The sequence below is a fragment of the Hyperoodon ampullatus genome (assembly GCF_949752795.1).
Source record: "Hyperoodon ampullatus genome assembly, contig: scaffold_117, whole genome shotgun sequence".
Lineage (NCBI taxonomy): Eukaryota > Metazoa > Chordata > Mammalia > Artiodactyla > Ziphiidae > Hyperoodon > Hyperoodon ampullatus.
In genome coordinates, this window is record NW_027640609.1 from 1,130,247 (window position 1) to 1,150,217 (window position 19,971).

At 40.0% G+C, this 19,971-nt stretch overlaps 1 protein-coding gene across 1 annotated transcript; it reads right to left on the minus strand.

The window, feature by feature from the left end:
* Positions 1 to 5,089: 5,089 nt before the first annotated feature.
* On the minus strand, positions 5,090 to 11,380 carry LOC307070093 (UDP-N-acetylglucosamine--peptide N-acetylglucosaminyltransferase 110 kDa subunit-like; the record flags this gene model as incomplete). Its single annotated transcript, XM_079728683.1, has 4 exons — positions 5,090 to 6,082; positions 6,243 to 7,528; positions 7,855 to 8,446; positions 11,324 to 11,380. 4 exons carry the CDS (start codon positions 11,378 to 11,380, stop codon positions 5,090 to 5,092), a joined length of 2,928 nt encoding a protein of 975 aa, XP_079584809.1.
* Positions 11,381 to 19,971: the final 8,591 nt, after the last annotated feature.

A 19,971-nucleotide genomic window follows, 5' to 3' on the forward strand; every position in this document is an offset into this window, starting at 1 on the left:
GGAAGGCAAGCTAAAAGCAAAATGTTTTCTATCTTCAGGAAACAAAGGAATAGTGAAAAAACAATCTTTAAATCTATAACTAAAAGATGATAATTGTGTGGTATGGCTGCTGGAGAGGCTAGGCCTAGTTGAAGAGCTCCCATTATTAGCATAGTTTTATTAACAGCTCTTAGACCCTGTAATAACCTATATTTTCCAGATTTTTTCTTGATAAAAAAAATAGGAGTATTCCAAGGACTATTGGAAATTTCTAAATGCCCTAATTGTTCCAGTACTAATTGTTCTGCAGCTTCTAATTTCTCCTTTGTGAGGGGCCATTGGTCCACACATACAGGGTCATCACTCAGCCAAGTAATTGGATCAGCAGTGAGTGGAGGAGAATCCAAGGCCCCTAAGAAAAACCCAAACCTTTTCTATCACTTTTTATTTTCACATCAATAGGATAGACAGTTCCTTTTTGATTTGTTCCCAGCCCTTTTGTGGGAAGAAATCCTTGATCCAACACCATATTAGAGACTTGAGAATTTGGACTATAAAGTAATACTCCCATTTCTTTTAATATATCTTGGCCCAAGAAGTTTAAAGGCAGCCCAGGCAAAACATAAGGCTGGAAGTATCCTCAATGGCCCTCACTACCTTGCCATAATAATAACTGACTACTTTGCATAGGAGAAAAACTCTGTCCTATTCCTTGAAGTTCTGTAATAATAGGACGAACGGGCCAATGTTTAGGCCAGTGCATCTGCGCCATAGAAGAGATATCAGCTCCAGTGTCTAACAAACCTGAAAAAACCTTTCCATTAATGGTTCATTTCATTTCTGGACGTTCTTTCCCTATCTTCTGAATCCAGTAGGCAGCACTAGATGACCCAAAAGCCTTTGTTTCTCTCTTTTGATGTTGTAAAATTTGTCCATGAGGTACCAAAAGTAGCAATTGTGCAATTTTATCACCAGGAGAAATCGTCATTATATTTTTTATAGTTTGTGCCATGATTTTTATTTCTCCTTCGTAGTCAGAATCTATGAGTCCTGGCATAATAGTTAAACCCTTCATGGCGACACTACTTCTTCCCAATAATAGTCCAATCAAACCCTTGGGTAAAGGTCCATAGATGCCCATAGAGAGGGCCTGAGGACCCATTTCAGGAGTTAATACATATCGGGCGGAGGTACTGAGGTCCAGTCCTGCGCTTCCTGCTGTTGCTCTGGAGAGCGAAGATATTGTATGTTTTTGTTTTTGGTTAATGTCTGATTGATAGTTTGAGGAGGATACACAGACGTTGCCCCTATTATTCGTTGGGGCCGGGGAAGGCCCCGGGAGGAGTTTCCCGACAGTGGTGTCCCATCCTTGTGAGCCACTGAGCGACAATCTCGTGCCCAACGTTTTCCCTTATTGCATTTAGGGCGTAAACCAGGGATTTTCTGACCATCTGGAGGGTTTTGAGTAGGGAAGGAAGGACCAGGGTGACAATGAAAAGATCCACATTCTCCAGCAAAATGACCTGCCTTTCCACATTGAAAACTAGTGTTTGTTCTCTTTTGATTGTTTTTAAACCCCACTTTAGTTAATGCTGCAGCCATAGCAGCACCCTGTATATAAGCAGGCCCCATGTCTGCACAAAGGCGAATATAATCCTCCAATGTTCCCCGTTTTCTCCAAGGTCGAATTGCAGCCTGATGTGCATTATTAGCGTTTTCAAAAGCAAGTTGCTTAACTACAATTGTACCAGTGAGTCCATCCACAATGAGTCTCCCCACCGGCTGTAACAATCTGTCTACAAAATCAGCATATGGTTCATCAGGTCCCTGTCTCATTTTTGAAAGATCCTCAGTTTTGTGTGTAGAAGATAATTTCCTCCAGGCTTGTAATGCCAAATGATTTATTTGAGGATAAGCAACAAAGGTATAAGTTAATTGATCTTGTAAAGAAATATATGGTCCTTCCCCAATCAGCATATGATAATCAACTGGAATATCATGGGTAGCATTCTTTTCTGCTTGTTCAGCAGCCCGTTCATAAAAATCAAACTTCCATATTAAATAATCTCCACCATTTAAACAAGCTCGTGCAATAGACTTCCAATCAGCGGGGGAAAGAGCTTCTCCTGCAATAGTGTCAACCATAGCAGTAGTAAAAGGAGCAGTGGGCCCATATTGAGCACAAGCAGATTTTAAATCTTTCAAAACTTTAAAAGGAAGAGCCTGATGCTCCCTAATACCCTGTTGAGGATTATTAGGATCAGGTCTTTCTAGGACAGGACAACAGAAAATAGGATCTTCTCCTCGTTTTATTGCTGCTTGTACAGCATGTTGCAAGAGACTGAGCATTTTTACAGATGTAGATTTTTGAGGAAGACAGTCCTTACTAACTTGCAGCTTTTTCACTGACTTATCTATCATAGCCATTAGAAAATCATCCTCAGGATATTTCTCTCTTTTATGTTTAAAAGCCTCATCTGTTAAGTCAAAATGTTCCTCTTCATCTGAAATATTTAAATTAATTAGCTCTTTCGGTTTAGGAAGTGGTGACGCAGTAGCTGATAATACAGTCTTTTCTTCTGTCAGAGGCTTATGTTTTTCTGACTTTACATTCAAATCAACACTATCATGAGAAGAACCTAAACATATTTTTATCAGATTCCACAAACTAAATGTAACAACGGCAGTATGAGTAGGCCCTCGAGACTCATAATAATTTTTTACATCTTCTCCAACTTTCTGCCAGATTTCTATGTCACAGAGCCACCATCAGGAAACCAGGGAGATACATCATGGATATGCTGCAAAAATTCAGTCAACTGTGAGGTAGAAACTTTATTACCCCGAGCTTTAAGCATCGAAAGTAAAGCCGGAGCAAATAATTCACGCTCCTTTGAGCCCTTTTGCCCCATCTTATTTTACTTCTGACTGTTGCCTTATGCCTCTATTAGTTTCACTTTTACTCGTGGCCACACATATTTTGCATAAGGGTTCTCTTACCTGCACTTTCTTTTTCTTTTAATTGCCTTCACGCTTCAGGTCCCTGTTCGGGCGCCACTTGCCGCGGACCAGCCTCAGAAAGAGGATTTCACCGCCCAGGGTCAGAAGGGACGGGGTAAGGAACTGAAGTAGCACCGACGAATGGGGTCAGAAGGACCAAGACAACTGATGGTTGCAAGGCAAGTTTTATTATGCTACGGTTGCAGATTATATAGACTAGAAAAGGGAAGGTTGCCAGACGGTGGTTTAGATTATCAATACACTGTCTCGGCTCAAGGTTAACTTCTGTGGGAGAAAACCCATAAACCCAGAATCATCCAAAATAACCTGCACATGCAGGGGGGAGACAGGTTTGCTTGTCTCATTTTACATACTTTCTGATTTCTGGGCCCTGGTGATTTATCTCCCGTGGAATGGAACAAGGAGGGGAACAAGTAGGGACAGTCCCTTCGAGCAGCGGCGGCATGTCTGGCATGTCCGTAGCCTGCTCTCAAGGCTGACTGCTTCCCACACATATGTTGGCTTGTTTAAGCCTCAAGCCCTCGATCCTTTGTTGAAATACAATAATTTCATTCCTATGGTTTTCAATACCAAAAACTCAACCTCCAGGAGGACTAAAGTCTAATTTGTACTCCAAACCAAGTAGCAGTGCAGTTCGCTACTACTGAGGCTGAATCCATAAAGACTTCAAGACCACGACCAGAAGACAAGTTATTATATATAATACCCTAGAAGGCCTGAAACATAATTATCATATACATAGCTGGTCCTTCAGAGCTTTTTACCTTTAACATGATTTTTTTTTTTTTTTCGCGGTACGCAGGCCTCTCACTGTTGTGGCCTCTCCCGTTGAGGAGCACAGGCTCCAGACACGTGCAGGCTCAGCGGCCATGGCACACGGGTCCAGCCGCTCCACGGCATGTGGGATCTTCCCGGACCGGGGCATGAACCCGTGTCCCCCGCATCGGCAGGCGGATTCTCAACCGCTGCGCCACCAGGGAAGCCCTATAACATGTTTTTTGATGAAAGTTATTTAATGTACTGGAGATAACTGTGACTTACTGATCAAATATTTGAATACTTATACTTACCTGGGATTTCATTTCTGCTGAAAGAAAAAGGAAGAACAGGACTCACCTAAAAAAAAAAACAAACTTTAGAAATGAAAGTAAAAATGTTATCACACACTATCACTTTTGGAAGCAGCATAGAGGGGCAGTCAACGGTAAAACACTGGTGAAATAGGTCAAAACTCTAGGCCAAATATCCATTATTATTATCATCAGTGACAGTACCACAACTGTGCCCTTCATAATTAATAAGCACTCCTAAGAATCTTCATTTGGCACCAGATGATGTGTTTAAGAGAAACACTCTGGGAGGTTCTGAATCAGACTTGGTTTTGTGTTAGCCAAGTTACAGGAGAATTTTTACAGTGGGGGGAAGGGAAGAAGGAAACGGAGCAGAAAAAGAACTGAAGCCATCATGTACAAACCAAGAAAGCACTGAGCGTTCCAAACGTTATGTCAGACACTAAAGTGACTGATACAGGCTCAAGTGGTTTATAAAACCTATAAAAGGACTACAGCAGCAAAGTCCCCATTTATCTGTAGAGTTCAGAAACTAAAACAAGGAATATTTTAGCTTAAAACCTTATCTCAAGAGAATCATATACACTTCACATGAATAAAAATACCTGAAACCAAACATTTTTAAAAGCTCCAATACCCAAAATATAAAGAAAAAATTAATTCAGAAGACTCAATCAATCCATGATAATCACAAAACGGCTGGGCAATGTCTATCTCCCTTCCACACTAACCATCCATCCCCTGGAAGGCCAAGGGAGATCAGACCTTCCAGACTTACCTTCCAGACCTTCCAAACACCTGGCTGCTGCAAAATTCGATGGAGACTCCTTGTGGAACAGCAGTTTCCCATCTCTTGTGTCTCTCCCTATCGTGATCATGCAGGAAGCAAGTCTGGCTGTGCTATTTCTTATCATTGTCTGTCACCCATCTGCAACATGATATTGAAAAAGTAGTTCCCTTTCCCTCAGAAGGTTGAGGCTCAGCTACAGGGGTAATTCTCCTGGGCACACAGTCATAATTTAGGCCGACTCAGTGACTTCAACAGGCTTAATCATGTGATCGGGTTGGTTGCCAGCTGCATAATGCTCCCACATCTGTAGATAGAGCCGCTCTAGTTCCATCGTGTATTGTTTGGTGTTGAACAGAGGGCTAGATGTTCTCTGCTTCCAGACTTTGCCACGAATTTTCTTCAGGTATTCGAGATCAGTTCCCAGTTTCACAGCTATCTCTTCATATTCTTGTGTATTTTTAGCAATCAGCTCAAGGCAGCCTAAACAAGTGAGCTGGGAAGCTGCAACTCGGGAAGCAAGAGTCTCTCCTGGCATAGTCACCATGGGGGTCCCTGCCCAAAGGACGTCCATCCCTGTGGTGTGTCCATTACAGAGTGGAGTGTCCAAGCAGACATCAGCCAGCTGGCCTCTCCGAACATGTTCCTCTTTAGGAGCAACAGGGGAAAAAATGATACGGTTCGGGGGAAGGCCCATATTTTGTGCGTACTGTTGAATATTAGCTTCTCCTGCTGCTGGAAAACGTAACAGCCACAGTACACTATTGGGAACATGCTTCAGAATATTTGCCCACATCTGTAAAGTAGATGGGTCAATTTTGTATAACTGATTAAAGTTACAGTACACAATGGCATCTTCTGGTAACCCGTACTGAGAACGTGTGGTTACAATAATGGTACGGGGAACCTCCTCTCCAGTGGCAGCCTTATTGTTGATCAGGGTAGTTGCCAGTCCATTGCTAATACTGAATCCATTAATTGTAATCTGAATTTGTCCTCTGTTAATCATTTCAACAACTGCTTCTGCAACAGTATTCATAGGAATGACAGGCATACTAAGAGCTGTATTACTGCTGTCTGAATTGTCTTCTCCATCAGGACATTTCATCTTGACTATTTGCACATCTGATAGACTATCAAGAAATGCTTGGAGGTCGATGCCATTCAGCACAATCCGATTGTCATAAATGTGCCCATTGGACTTAAAATCGATGACGGCTTTTGTCTTCAGGTGAGGGAACATGATCACCAATAAAGAAAGTATGGGGCATATAAGCCAGTTTCTCAGAATACTGCTCAGCAACTTCAGCAGGTGAAGTTTCCTGATCAGTGATGATATAATCCATGAAAAGCACGCCACTAGTCCCAGGGTACCCCAGCCACACTGCCTGAATAGGAGCTGGCCTGAGAGCAAAGAGTTCATTTCGAGCACCCCTGGTATAACCATTCATGTTTACAAGGATGTGTATACCATCTTGATGGATGCGATCAGCTGCTTTCCCATTGCATGGAATCTGAGAAAGATCAATGAAATGATTGGCTTCTGCCATCACCTTCGCTCGGAAGTTTGTGCCATCATGTGGGCTCAGGGCATAACAGAATATCTCAAATTTATCAGGATTGTGCATGCCTGGAATAGACTGCATAAGATGAGAAGTAGGATGATTCCCAAAGTCAGAACTCACGTATCCTACACGCAGTCGACCATCACTGAGCTTCAAGTCTTTTGGATGTTCATACGGTGGTTTATGAAGGACACTTATGTTAGCCAAGCAGAGGTTCCCATGCCTCTCAGCAATAGCCTTCCTGAAGCCATGAGAAAGAGGATAGAGCATACTATGATGAGGCTGCACAGAAGGCAACCTATTCTTCTCCAACTGGTCAGCCACAATGCTGGCCAACTTCTTCATTCGCTCCTCATAGTCTGTCCAATCACAGACAACCTGCAGGCAATGAGCCAAATTACAGTAAGCGTCAGGAAAATCAGGTTGAAGCTTCAGAACAGTGCGATAAGAAGCAATTGCTTCTGGAATATTCCCTGCATCCTGGTGAATGGAAGCCAGATTGCTGTGGGCATCCGCAAATGCAGGGCTGATCTGAACGGCACGAGTATAACACTGCAAGGCTCCCTGAACATCCTGCATCTCCCATAGAGTGTTTCCCATATTACAGTGGGCCTCAGCAAAGGTAGGACTGATTCGAATAGCCTCCTTGTAATGCATCAGAGCTTCGTGCAGTTTTCCCTGCTGCTTCAATACACTTGCTAAATTTGAATGGGCATCAGCACAGTCTGGGCAGAGCTCTAATGCTTTACGATACAAGCGAACTGCCTCTTCACTGTTTCCCTGTTCTCCTTTGATGTTGGCTAGGTTATTCAGAGAGTCTGCATGGGTGGGACACAGCCGGAGAGCTGTATGATAACAATCTTCTGCTTCAGCAACACTGCCCATCTCTTTGAGAGCGTTGCCTAGGTTGCAGTAAGCATCAGGGAAATGTGGTTGCAGTTCAATAGCTCGCCTGTGGGTGTCTATTGCCAGATCCATCAGGCCTTGCTCATAGTATACACAAGCCAGGTTGCCATGTACCACTGCATGATTTGGACTCAAGCTTAGGGCACGAAGGTAAGCTGCCACAGCTCTGTCAAAAATCCGTGCCTCATTGAAGACATTTCCTAAATTGATATAAGCATCCAGGAAATTGGGGTCAAGGGTGACAGCCTTTTCAAAGTGATGAACTGCAAGCCAAATCTCCCCTTGTGCATTGAAAACACAGCCAAAGTGGTTGAGAGTCCGCCTGCCGATGCAGGGGACACAGGTTCGTGCTCCGGTCCGGGAAGATCCCACATGCCGCGGAGCGGCTGGGCCCGTGAGCCATGGCCGTTGAGCCTGCGCGTCCGGAGCCTGTGCTCCGCAATGGGAGAGGCCACAACAGTGAGAGGCCCACATACCTCAAAAAAAAAAAAAAAAAAAAAAAAAAAGAAAACACAGCCAAGATTACTCCAAGCTACTGCAAAGTTCGGTTGCGTCTCAATTGCTTTCAAATAACATGCCTTGGCTTCTTCTAAGCCACCCAGGGCTTTGAGCAGGTTCCCCAGGTCACTGCGAACACAGTACAAATCAGGATTGTACTGAAGAGCAGAGACGTAAGCTTGTGCTGCCCCTTCCATGTCGCCTGCTGCTACCAAAGCGGCTGCCAGGTTAATAGAACCATCGATGAAATCTGGTTTGAGACGCAATGCATGCCGGTAATGCTCAGTTGCTTCCTGCAACTGCCCTCTTTCCTTGTACACATTCCCCAAATTCGAATAGGCTTCTGCCAGAAGAGGGTTCTGTTTAATTGCCAGAGTACTAAAGTGGGCAGATCTGTCCAGCCTTCGACACTGGAAGTGTATAGATGAAAGTAATAAAAGTACACCAGTATTGCCTGGCTCTTGTCTCCAGAGCTGCATGCAGTGTCTCTCAGCTGTCTCAAAATCTCCTGCCTGATATTCTCGATGTGCCAACTCAGCTAACCCTTGGAAGGAAAGCATACGTTTCGTTGGTTCTGTGCTGTCGGCCACGTTGCCCATGGAAGACGCCATCTGGAGCTTCTGGAGAGAGTGAAAAAAGGGGGTAATTGAGTCCCGCTGCCGCCACTACTGGCAAGAATGTTTCTAGTTGTAGGAAACACGAGCGCAGCAGCCGTACCACTGCTTTGACAGGCTTAAGCGGTGGCAACAGTTACAGGCACCGAACCTTAGGAACTCTGGTTGGCCATCTACCTCTCATGCTCTTGAAATCTTAATTCTTAACCCTGCCCTCTTCCACCATTTTTCTCCTAATCAGGGAATAAAAATTACCTATCCATTTGCCTTAGAAGAAATCAAAAGTCAGTAGGCCAAACACTTTTTAAAATATTGTTTTCTGTCCATTTGGAAATGAAATTCATGATTGACTTTTCTTCATCATTCATATAGTCAACGTGGAAAACATTAGGGCTGTGAATTTCAATACAGTAAGATAAAATTTTAAATTGGCCTTCCCAAACCACTAATAAGTAACCGATGTTGTATATAATGCTAAAATCTTAGAGACTGAGTTTGATATTTTAAAAGTTCTGAAAACATCAGCTAATTTCTCCTCATCAAATTTCTTATGCCTCAAACCTGAGTATTACTTTTTGAAAGATAAATTTATTTATTTTTATTTATTTATTTTTATTTTGGCTGCATTGGGTCTTCAGTGCTGCGTGCAGGCTTTCTCTAGTTGCAGCGAGCAGGGGCTACTCTTTGTTGCAGTGCCCGGGCTTCTCATCACAGTAGCTTCTATTGTTGTTCCACAACTCTATGGGTTCCTTTTTAGGTCCTACGAAGAACCCTAGAAATTAGTTCATGTAATTATAGGTTTTTGCAAAATTGTCAAAAGTGAGATATTTTAATTTCCATCAAGTAAGACCAGCGTCTCTTTCTTTGTCAATTTTCCTTCTATCATATTCTGCTATGTTGGATCATATTGGATTGGTCACAGGCTTTTTGGAAATCTGGCTAAGGAGATGTTTTCAGTGAGGCTATTATGTGATTTTCAGACACCACCATATGTAATTGACTATATACTATCCCATTACAGGAATAACTTCCAGTACTCTTACTGACTACTCTACTGACTTAACTAGCACAAGACACAGAAGCATAAGGACAAAAACCACCTTACAATATAGCCATGTCTTGCACTTCACAGCTCTCAAAGCATGTGCATTTGAAGAAGAAAAAAAGAACTGAAAAGTATAAAACCAGAAGTTATGCTGTGGAAAATTATTTCAATCATCAGGCATGTGAAAGATAAGTCAAAGATTCAGTTTTCTTCAATGCTTAGTCAAAATGGAAATTTCCTTCTGTCAAGAATATACTCCAGGGCTTCCCTGGTGGTGCAGTGGTTGAGAGTCTGCCTGCCGATGCAGGGGACACGGGTTCGTGCCCCGGTCCGGGAAGACCCCAAATGCCGCGTAGCAGCTAGGCCCGTGAGCCATGGCCACTGAGCCTGCATGTCCGGAGCCTGTGTCCCGTAATGGGGAGAGGCCACAACAGTGAGACGCCAGCATACCGCAAAAACAAACAAACAAACGAAAAAAACACAATATACTCCAGGGGCTTCCCTGATGGCACAGTGGTTAGGAAGCCACCTGCCAATGCAGGGGACACAGGTTCGAGCCCTGGTCCGGGAAGATCCCACATGCCGCGGAGCAACTAAGACCGTGTGCCGCAACTATGGAGCCTGCGCTCTAGAGCCCGTGAGCCACAACTACTGAGCCTGCGAGCCACAACTACTGAAGCTCGCGGGCCTAGAGACCGTGCTCTGCAACAAGAGAAGCCACCGCAATAAGAAGCCTGCACACCGCAACAAAGAGTATCCCCCAGTCGCTGCAACTAGAGAAAGCCTGCGCACAGCAACGAAGACACAACACAGTCAACAATAAATAAATAAATAAATAAAAGAATATACCCCATCAATAATGTGTGCAATGGAATGGTGTGAATGAGTATTTTATCAGAATTCCTGTAATGCACAAACCTATAGCAGTACTGAAATCAGTAATGCATTTATAATAGTAAATATTTATGAGGAAGTAATCCATAGAGGTTTTCTCAAAGATAACAATGAAAATTAATGTGACATTATCAATAATAAATTGTGACGCTGAAATAAACTTTTCTAAACTATTAATAACTAAAAGCAAACTCTAAACAACCATGTTAAAAGAAATCTATGTCTATAAACTACAAAGTTTATTTCTTAAAATTTTATTTCTAAAACACATAAACTGTCATATGAGGAGGCAGTTAAAGAATATATAGCTACAAGAGTGGGGAAAAAGTTTTATAGAGACACATCTGGCAGTAATTAATTTTCAAATGTCATTTTTCTAGATTTTGTGACACCTATAGTATTGATATTTGAAAGCATTTAAAAAATTGTAATTGGAAGATTTGCTACTTCCAGGTAGAGTAAAATATTTTGAAGCAAAACACCATTTCCACTGAGAAAAATAAAAAAAGCCAAATAAAATAGTCAGCATTCAATCAAAAATTTCTAGACATACCAAGAGATAGAATCATATGACTAAAATTCTAAGAAAAGAACAGATAATACAAAAATATTTAGATAAGATATTGTGTATATTTATCAGGAAAAGTCTTTATCAAGAAAAGACTTTAAAATCATCAGAATTAATATTATATTTTATTTATTTGTATATTTTATTTATATATAGATATTTATATATTTATATAAAGAACGTAAAGATAAAGCCCTAGTTAAGGCAGTGACAAAAGCAGTAGCAGTGGGAGTGAAAAGAAATGGTTATATGCAAGGACATTTTGTCAGTAAAAGTCCAAGATCAAATGTCTGACTGCATACATGGGATGGATAGATGGAGTGGGAAAAATCAAAGTTAACTATAGAGGTTCTAGTGAAGATGGGGTTGCCATTACCCAACCCAAGGGGTTGCGATCATCCCCAAGGTCTATGAGACTCCAAGGGAAGGTCATGGTCGAGGAAAAGTTAATTGCTGGGAAAATAAGACTCCCAGTCTCTCCATCTCCCTATACTAGTTTTTGTTTTAACATCTTTATTGGAGTAAAATTGCTGTACAATGGTGTGTTAGTTTCCACTTTATAACAAAGTAAATCAGTTATACATATACATATGTCCCCATATCTCTGCCCTCTTGCATCTCCCTCCCTCCCACCCTCCCTGTCTCACCCCTCTAGGTGGTCACAAAGCACAGAGCTGATCTTCCTGTGCTATGCGGCTGCTTCCCACTAGCTATCTATTCCTTTTTGTTTTTCTCATATACGTAGCAGCATTTCATTCAAGGGGAAAGGCATTGATCTGACTGGTCAAATTAAACACCATAGTTGAAGGCACATTTACAGTGGTTACTTCCTCCACAATTTAGAAAGTAAAGTTCACAATTTCCCTCTTCCTACACAGTGGAACACATTGGCCATTCCTCCAAAGTTTCCACTCCATAGAGTGGACCAGAGATGACGTTAGCCCAGAACTGAGAGCTTGGCATGAGATGGTGTCAACGCCACCTAGAGCTCTGGCATAAGTTATGACCCAACCCAGCTCTACAGAGACCTCTGCATGGAATCTTGTGTCAGCCATAATAATGTGATTCTGTTTTTCATTTGGTTTTCTTCTTTGCTTAACTTTCCCTGGCCACTCTGACAAACAAAATTTCAGGCAATCTTGGGCCACTCACTAACTTTATTCCATCTAATGTTATCCAGATTCCCAAGAAAATTACTAACAATAAAGGGGGAAATTTGGAACATGGTGAGTTTTAAGTGCCTGAAATATACAGTTAACTGAATCCAGTTAAGTAGCAAATTCTTTGGATCTCAAATATGCCAGTAGAAGAGCAGACTAAGCTCAATTTAATGTACTCTTACTGGAGACACATGTAAGTTCTGGGTCAATTTTGAAAATGTTAAAAGCACATAGCTGAGATTAAAAGAAAGAAAGGAACACCTGCATGTTTCCGAAAGTAACAGAGAAATTAAATCCAGAGAAATAAGAGCAGACTGATGTGTATGGGTTCCGTTCCTTAGTATAGGCCTTATGTAAATAGGGGCTGGAGCTAGAAATCTAACATTACCTTGAGGCCAGGAATTTAGACTCAGAATGGAACAATATTGAGAAGTTAGTACAGATATCCTACAGAAATTTCATGAGGAACTGCTTAGTCCATTAAGAGGGCCAAGGGAGGTGGTGAGGAAGATTGATATCTCTTGAAAACCTTCAGGTACAGAAAACATCAACACCTCTGAAAAGTAGGCCTGTCCTTCCCAGAGTTGTGATGGCCAGGTTGTCACTAACCTCTAAGGACCTGTATGAATCAGAAACTGCAAGGAGAGTAATTCAAAGAAAAACAGATGCAGGATGGGTGTGGCAATAAATCCTAGGACCCTATCAGAAACAAAATTAAAACCACTCTAGAGGGAAATTTTAACAAACCAGGGCAGAGAGTATCCTAACCAGAATAGAATAATAATTCTGAGGAAGTTACTTTACTTATTTAAGTAATATTCAATGCATTTCCATGGCCAGGCCCTTTTGAAGAATTCTAAAACATATACAAACAATTCATTTACATCTTATATATCCCACCATCCAGAGCAAAATTCACTTAAGAACTGTACTGGTGGAAATTGGGCAGCACTATGGAGAAAATAAAAAGGTGTTTACCATCAAAAAACATGAAGGTAAGAAAGATAATGTCTAATTTTTTAATTATCCTGTGGTTTCTTGAAATCTTTTGGAAACCCAAAATAGAGAAACCTAGGAGGAAATGAAGATTTAAATATTTAGAGATTTATCAACTCATCTATAAAAGCTTTATTAATCTCTTCTTTTAATAACATTCCTGAGAGGTATAAATGTGTCCAGTGATAGGGTTGAATAAGCCTGAGAGAAGTTCAATTGTTTACTATTCTTGGTCAGCTCTTAAGACCTTTCAGGAGCATCTTGATTTTCATGGCCTCATCCAACAAAAGCAGGATATTTTACAGAAAGTCCTGGTCCACTTTTTGGCTTGCTTTTGTGTTTATGTTTTTGGTTTTTTCACATTGGGCGGTACATTAGGCTACCTATTGCATACTCCCTCATTCATGCATGCATTCATTCAAACAATATTTACTGAGTTGAGACATTTAATTAACACTCAATAAATGATGTTTAGATGAATGAATGCGCTTTTTATCAAAGTAAGTGTAAGTACTGAGAAAAATTACAGAATGTATGATCCCAGCCCCACAAAAGCTTATAACTGTGTTGAGGATATAACAGATGCTGATGAAATAACTAATATATCATATTGGACAGTTTCTAAGTTCAAAAATGAGTTTTTATAAATAATCAGAGCCTAAGGAGGACAAAGAAGGGACAGTTCATTATGGGTTGAATCTATCAATAAATGTACATTTCAGATGAGATTTGAGATTGACCTCAAAGAAGAGGACTTAGATATATGAACAGAGAACAAAAAAGGCATGGTGATAGCATGTGCATAGATAGTGTGGCCAATATTTATGTTCTTCATTAAAGATAGTCAGAGATAACCCAAATGTAACTGTTTCCATGGGTCCATTCTCAGTATCCAAAGAAAACGGCAAATCCTATCTCAGTAAAACTAATGAAAAACACAGTCTTTAACAAAGAGATTGTGAAGGAAAGGGGGAGAGAAAGGCTTGCATCCCACACCACACAACAAAACTTATTGAATTATTTAATTTTCTCCCTCTGAAAATTTCCTCTCCCTCTCTCTGTACGTGTCTCTTCTCCCACATCTGGCCACACTCTACCAGCCATCTTTCCAGATCTTTCCAGAACTCTCTATCCTAGTTTCATTAGGCCACAATTTAAACATCTCACAGGTCTCCAGGATGCATCCCCATCACTTATTCCACAAAGACAAACAAAGGACACTTCTCAGGATCACGTTTCTTTGAAGGAAGAGGTCATGAGGAGTGATTATAAATAATATAAGGTGGAGAGCAGTGACTTAAAATACCATTTTTCACCTTAGAATGTGAATACAGGGAACTTTGGGAAACTAGAAAATCTAGAAAGGATTCACTGATAATTATTTATGTTCAATGAATAAAATAAAATGTAATAATATGGCTAAACTCTGAGAGATTAACTTTCTCAAAAGTTGCTTTCACACACCTTCACTATTGGGATGTTTGATAAACACACCTTCCCTTCTTTACTTTCTTCTTTCTTTGCAGATACTGGCACCAAATATTCAAACAATAAGAACCTTCCCATAAGTCCCTTGCCAGGCAAGATTAAGGTATAACAATCCCAACAAATTTTTGAAGAAGATAACTGGTTGAAAGCACAGGAAAAGAGCTGGGTTTCTCTTATTCAACAGTCACATAATAAGTAATGTGGGAATTGGTTTAAAAAGTCTCTCTGCATGAGGGGCTAAGGTTAAGATTAAAACTTCTGAGGCCAGAAGAGCAAAATGACTACAAGAATCCACATATTTTCAAGAGCTGCCCTTTGGATGTGAGGGATTGATTTTTCCCACTAATTTTTCAGCAACCCAACTGGTGTCTTTATTAAACGACATAAGAGAATACAGTGTGGCCAAGAAGGCTTAGATCTCCTTAGCCCCAAATCAGTTATTCTCCAGTGACTGTCCACTCAAATGAAAAAGAGAGATTTACAAGAGGAAACTGGATACAACTGAGTGTACTTTAATTTTACCTGAATTATTTATTTTGTTTTCAATTCTCCGCTGAAGTGCCTACATTAATATATTTTTAAGAACATTTCCTTAAGTTGAAGTATTCTTTCAGTATATTCATTTACTATAATTTAGAAAAGCCACATGATTTAGGCAAATTCAGTTCTATACTGCCACTGCAGTGTATTGTGAACTAAATGATACCTGGCAGTTCTTTACTCAGACACTAACTCAATTAGAAGGCAGAACAATGATACCTACCCATTCAGGGAAGGAAAGGTCACTTAGCCTCTGTAGCTGTCTTAGGTCTCTCACCATCACAGTAACAAATTGAAGACTAAAAACCATATGATCATCTCAATAGATGCAGAAAAAGCTTTTGAAAAAATTCAATATCCATTCATGGTAAAAACTCTCCAGAAAGTGGGCATAGAGGGAAAATACCTCAACATAATAAAGGCCATATATGACAAGCTCATAGCTAACATACTCAATGGTGAAAAGCTGAAAGCATTTCCGTAAGATCAGGAACAAGACAAGGACGCCCACTCACACCACTTTTATTGAAGGTAGTTTTGGAAGTCCTAGCCACAGCAATCAGACAAGAAAAGTAAATAAATAAAAGGACTCCAAAATGGAAAGGAAAAAGTAAAACTGTCACTGTTTGCAGAGGGCGTGATACATAGAAAATCTGAAAGACACCATCAAAAAATTATTAGAGCTCAAAAATGAACTTGGTAAATTTGCAGGATACAAAATTTATATATAGAAATCTACTGTATTTCTATACAATAACAGTGAACTATCAGAAAGAGAAATTAAGGAAGCAATCCCATTTACAATCACGTAAAAAAGAATAAAATACATAAGAATAAATCTGCCTAAGGAGGTAAAAGACCTGTACCCAGGGAACTATACGACACTGATACAAGAAATTAAAGATGACACAAACAGCTGGAAAGATATACCATGGTCACGGATTGGAAGAATTAATATTGTTAAAATGACCATCATACCCAAGGAAATCTACGGATTCAATGCAGTCTGTATCAACATATCAAGGGCATTTTCCACAGACCTAGAACAAATAATTTTAAAGTTTGTATGGAAACACAAAAGATCCTGAATAGTTAAAACAGTCTTGAGAAAGAAGAACACAACTGGAGGAATCATGCTCCCTGGTTTCAGACTGTGCTACAAACCTACAGTAATCAAAACAGTATGGTACTGGCACAAAAACATCGATCACTGGAACAGAATAGAGAGCCCAGAAAGAAATCCATGCACTTATGGTCAATGAATCTATGACAAAGGAGGCAAGAATATGCAGTGGAGAAATGTCTGGGCTTCCTTAGCGATGGTTTCATCAATTAATTTGTTTTCTTAAATGGACCACACTTTTCCATGTCTTTGTATACCTTGTGATTTTTTTGGTTGAAAATTTGTCTTTCAAACATTATAATGTGGTATCTATGGAAATCAGATTCTCCCACTTTCCCAGGGTTTCCTGGGCTTTTGATTGTTGAAGGCTGTAGTAGTCTGTTTGTTTAGGGACCTTTCCAAACTATTTTTGCAATGACTGTTTTCCTTATCGTATGTACGCACTGAAGTCTCTGTTCCTTTAGCTCATGTTTAGCTAATGTTTTGACAGAGATTTCCTTGAATTCCTGCACCTAATACAAACAAAAATAAATATACACAAGCACATCCACATGCACACTCAAAACCACACACCTCTGCCCATTGTGCAGATTGCTGGATCACTCCTTCAACATTTAGCTGACCTGCATTGAGTTCAGGGCTCAGCCCATGGTAAAAGCTTAGAGACTTCTCTGGTGGTTTCAGAACATGCATCTTATCTTGAGTATGCATGTGGCTTTCTTAATTGCTCTGGACACATGTGTACTTTCTGTAGGTTCTAATTTCCCAAAGAATCTCCCCCGACTTTGGCTCCTGCATCTCATGGGGTCTATTGTATTTCAATGCACAGTCTTCTGCCCCAGCCATCTGTGCTTTGTTAGTTCACCTTGCACTTCTTTTGAGCAATGACCACCGATTTTCCAGACTGTGTTCCAAGTTAGCTAAGACAGAGATAAGCATCTTGTGTCAGTCCTTCAGGTAGCTCCCAGACAGGTTAGAATAGATACACATAATAATCTGACAGTAGGGTCTCTTCTGCTCCCTCCTGAAGCAGGATTGAGGGTCCCATACTAGGAATGGTCTGCTGCTACTTTAAGACTATCACTGCATTAAGACTCCACCACTTTAAGACCATCACTACACTAACAGTGGATGAGGCAAGGGCAAGTAAAAATGCCACAAAGCTTTCCTGTCATTTTCAAATTGCCTCTTCCCTGGTTCAGTATGTGTTTGGTTGCTATAAATCTTTGGCTGATTTCAGGACTAAGAGAAACTCAAAGAACCCCACAGCAAGAAACAGTAAATCAAACTCTCAGAAGCCAAAAGACACAGAAAGAATCTTTTCTCACAAAGTAGAAAGAAAAAAGAAATTTGTTACAAAGCAGGGATCCTCAAAAAGATTAGAGCTAATTTCCTATATGAAACCACGGAATCAAGAGGCCAGACATATTTAAAGTGCTGAAAGAAAAAAATTGTCGACCAAAAATTCTATATTTGCCCAAACTGGTTTCAAAACTTAGGGAGAAATTAATGCATTCCCAGATGAACAAAGGCTGAGGGCGTTTGTTTTACAACTTCCTACCACTGCCGTATGAGAAATGCTAAATTGAACCTTCAGGTTGAAATCAAAGGACACTAGACAGCAACTCGAAGCTGTAGAAAGAAATAGAAATCTCCAGTAAAGATAAATACATGGGCAAATACTAAAGCCAGTATTGTGTTATTGGCTTGTAACACTACGTTTTATTTCTTACGTGATTGAAAAAACAAATGCATAAAATAATCATAAATCCATGTTATTGGGCTCACAAAGTATAAAGGTGTAATTTGTGACAACAGTAATGTAAAGAGGAGGAATGGAACTGTAGAGGAACAGAGTTTTTGTGTGCTACTGAAGTTGGTTTCAATTGAAATTATATTGTTTTAACTTTAGAATGGTAAATGTAATCTTCTTGATAACCTCAAAGAAAATATCAACAGACTATATGCAAAAAGAAATGAAAAGGAAATCAAGAGTTCACCACAAGAAAATCGTCTAAGCACAGAAGTCACTAATGGAGTAAATGAGGGGCAAAATATGCATAAGACATACAGAAAACAAGCAGGAAACAGACAGAATTAAGTTCTTCCTCATCAGTAATTTTTGAAAAAGTAAGTGGATTAAGCTCTCCAATAAAAAGATAAGCATTGGCAGAATGGACTTTAAAAACAACCATAATCCAAGTATATGCTGTCCGCAAAAAACTCACTTGATTTCAAAAGATACAAGTTGCTTGAAAGCTAAAGCACAGAATAAAATATCCCAAGCAAATAGTAACAAAAAAGAAAGAGAGAGAGAAAAAGAAAGGAAGGAAAGAAGGAAGGAAGCAAGGAAGGAAGGAAGGAAGGAAGGAAGGAAGGAAGGAAGGAAGGAAGGGAGATAGATCTGGGATGGCTATGTTAATATCACACAAAATAAACTTTAAATCAAAAACTATCACAAGAGGAAAAGGAGGCCACTATATGTTGATAACAAGTTCAATCTATCAAGAAGATATAACAACTATAAACAAATATGTACCAAACAACCCCCCAATATGTGAAGCAAACATTGACAGAATTGAAGGAAGAAATAGATAGTTCTAAAATAATAGTTGGAGATCAATACCTTGCTTTCAATAATGGATAACACATCTAGACAGAAGATCAGTCGAGAGGTAGGGGGACTGAATAACACATTTACCCAACTAAACCTAACAGCCATGTATAGATCACTCCACTCAACAACAGCAGAATACACATTTTTCTCAAGTACACATGGAACACTCTCCGGGAAAGACCATATGTTAGGCCACAATACAAGTACCAATACATTTTTAAGAAATTGAAATCATACAAAGTATCTTCTTTAGCCACAGTGAAATGAAGGTAGAAATCAATAACAGAACCATTGATAGCCATTTCCCAACATGCCTGCCACACATGATATAAAGCAATGAAGGGAAAAACGTAATTTACCATTTAGAAAAGTGGGAAAGAGCACATACCATTGACACAGGGTGTGTGCTGTTTCCTGTTGTCAGGGATAGAAATAAATTAGCATCATTTATTCATTAGTGTGTTAGTGTCTTGGTCAATCATTGGGCAGCCAGTGTTTCTCCCTGATGGGAAGATTTCCTATACTCAGTGTTGAGTGGAGCCAACCTTGAAAGGGGCATTTTAAAGGATTATACTGTGATGGGCTTCGCAGTACCCTTCCTCCTATGCCAGTATTTAGGCTGGGGTATTTCCATGGAGTGTGTACAATTGTAGGCCCCAGTTCACCAGAATTTAGTTTGATTCGTTTTGTTAGTACATTCCCTCAGTACTTTGTCTTTTGTATCCTTTTACATTTACTTCATTCTTTATTATCACTGTGAAACAACTTTGTTTCCTGTTCAGATGCCAAAAAGTGGATATCAATACCTCCTGAGTTTTACACATCACAGATCAGTTTTGGATATCAGGGACAGAGACAACAGCTATTTCCAATGACTTTGAGACATACTTTGAACATGTGATTAACATGTTGAGTGTTGAAATGTGTGTCGAGCTCATTATACTTGCTCTAAAAGGTTTCAAACTGCAAAGATTTAAAAATCTTTATCTTTGAATAGTTTTCCTGTGCTGTCCCTTTGTGTCAGACTGTTAATGTGCAGTTTGGCACCTTCAAATAATGTGGCTTTGTAACCAATTATTTACATGTTGTTTTATCCACAG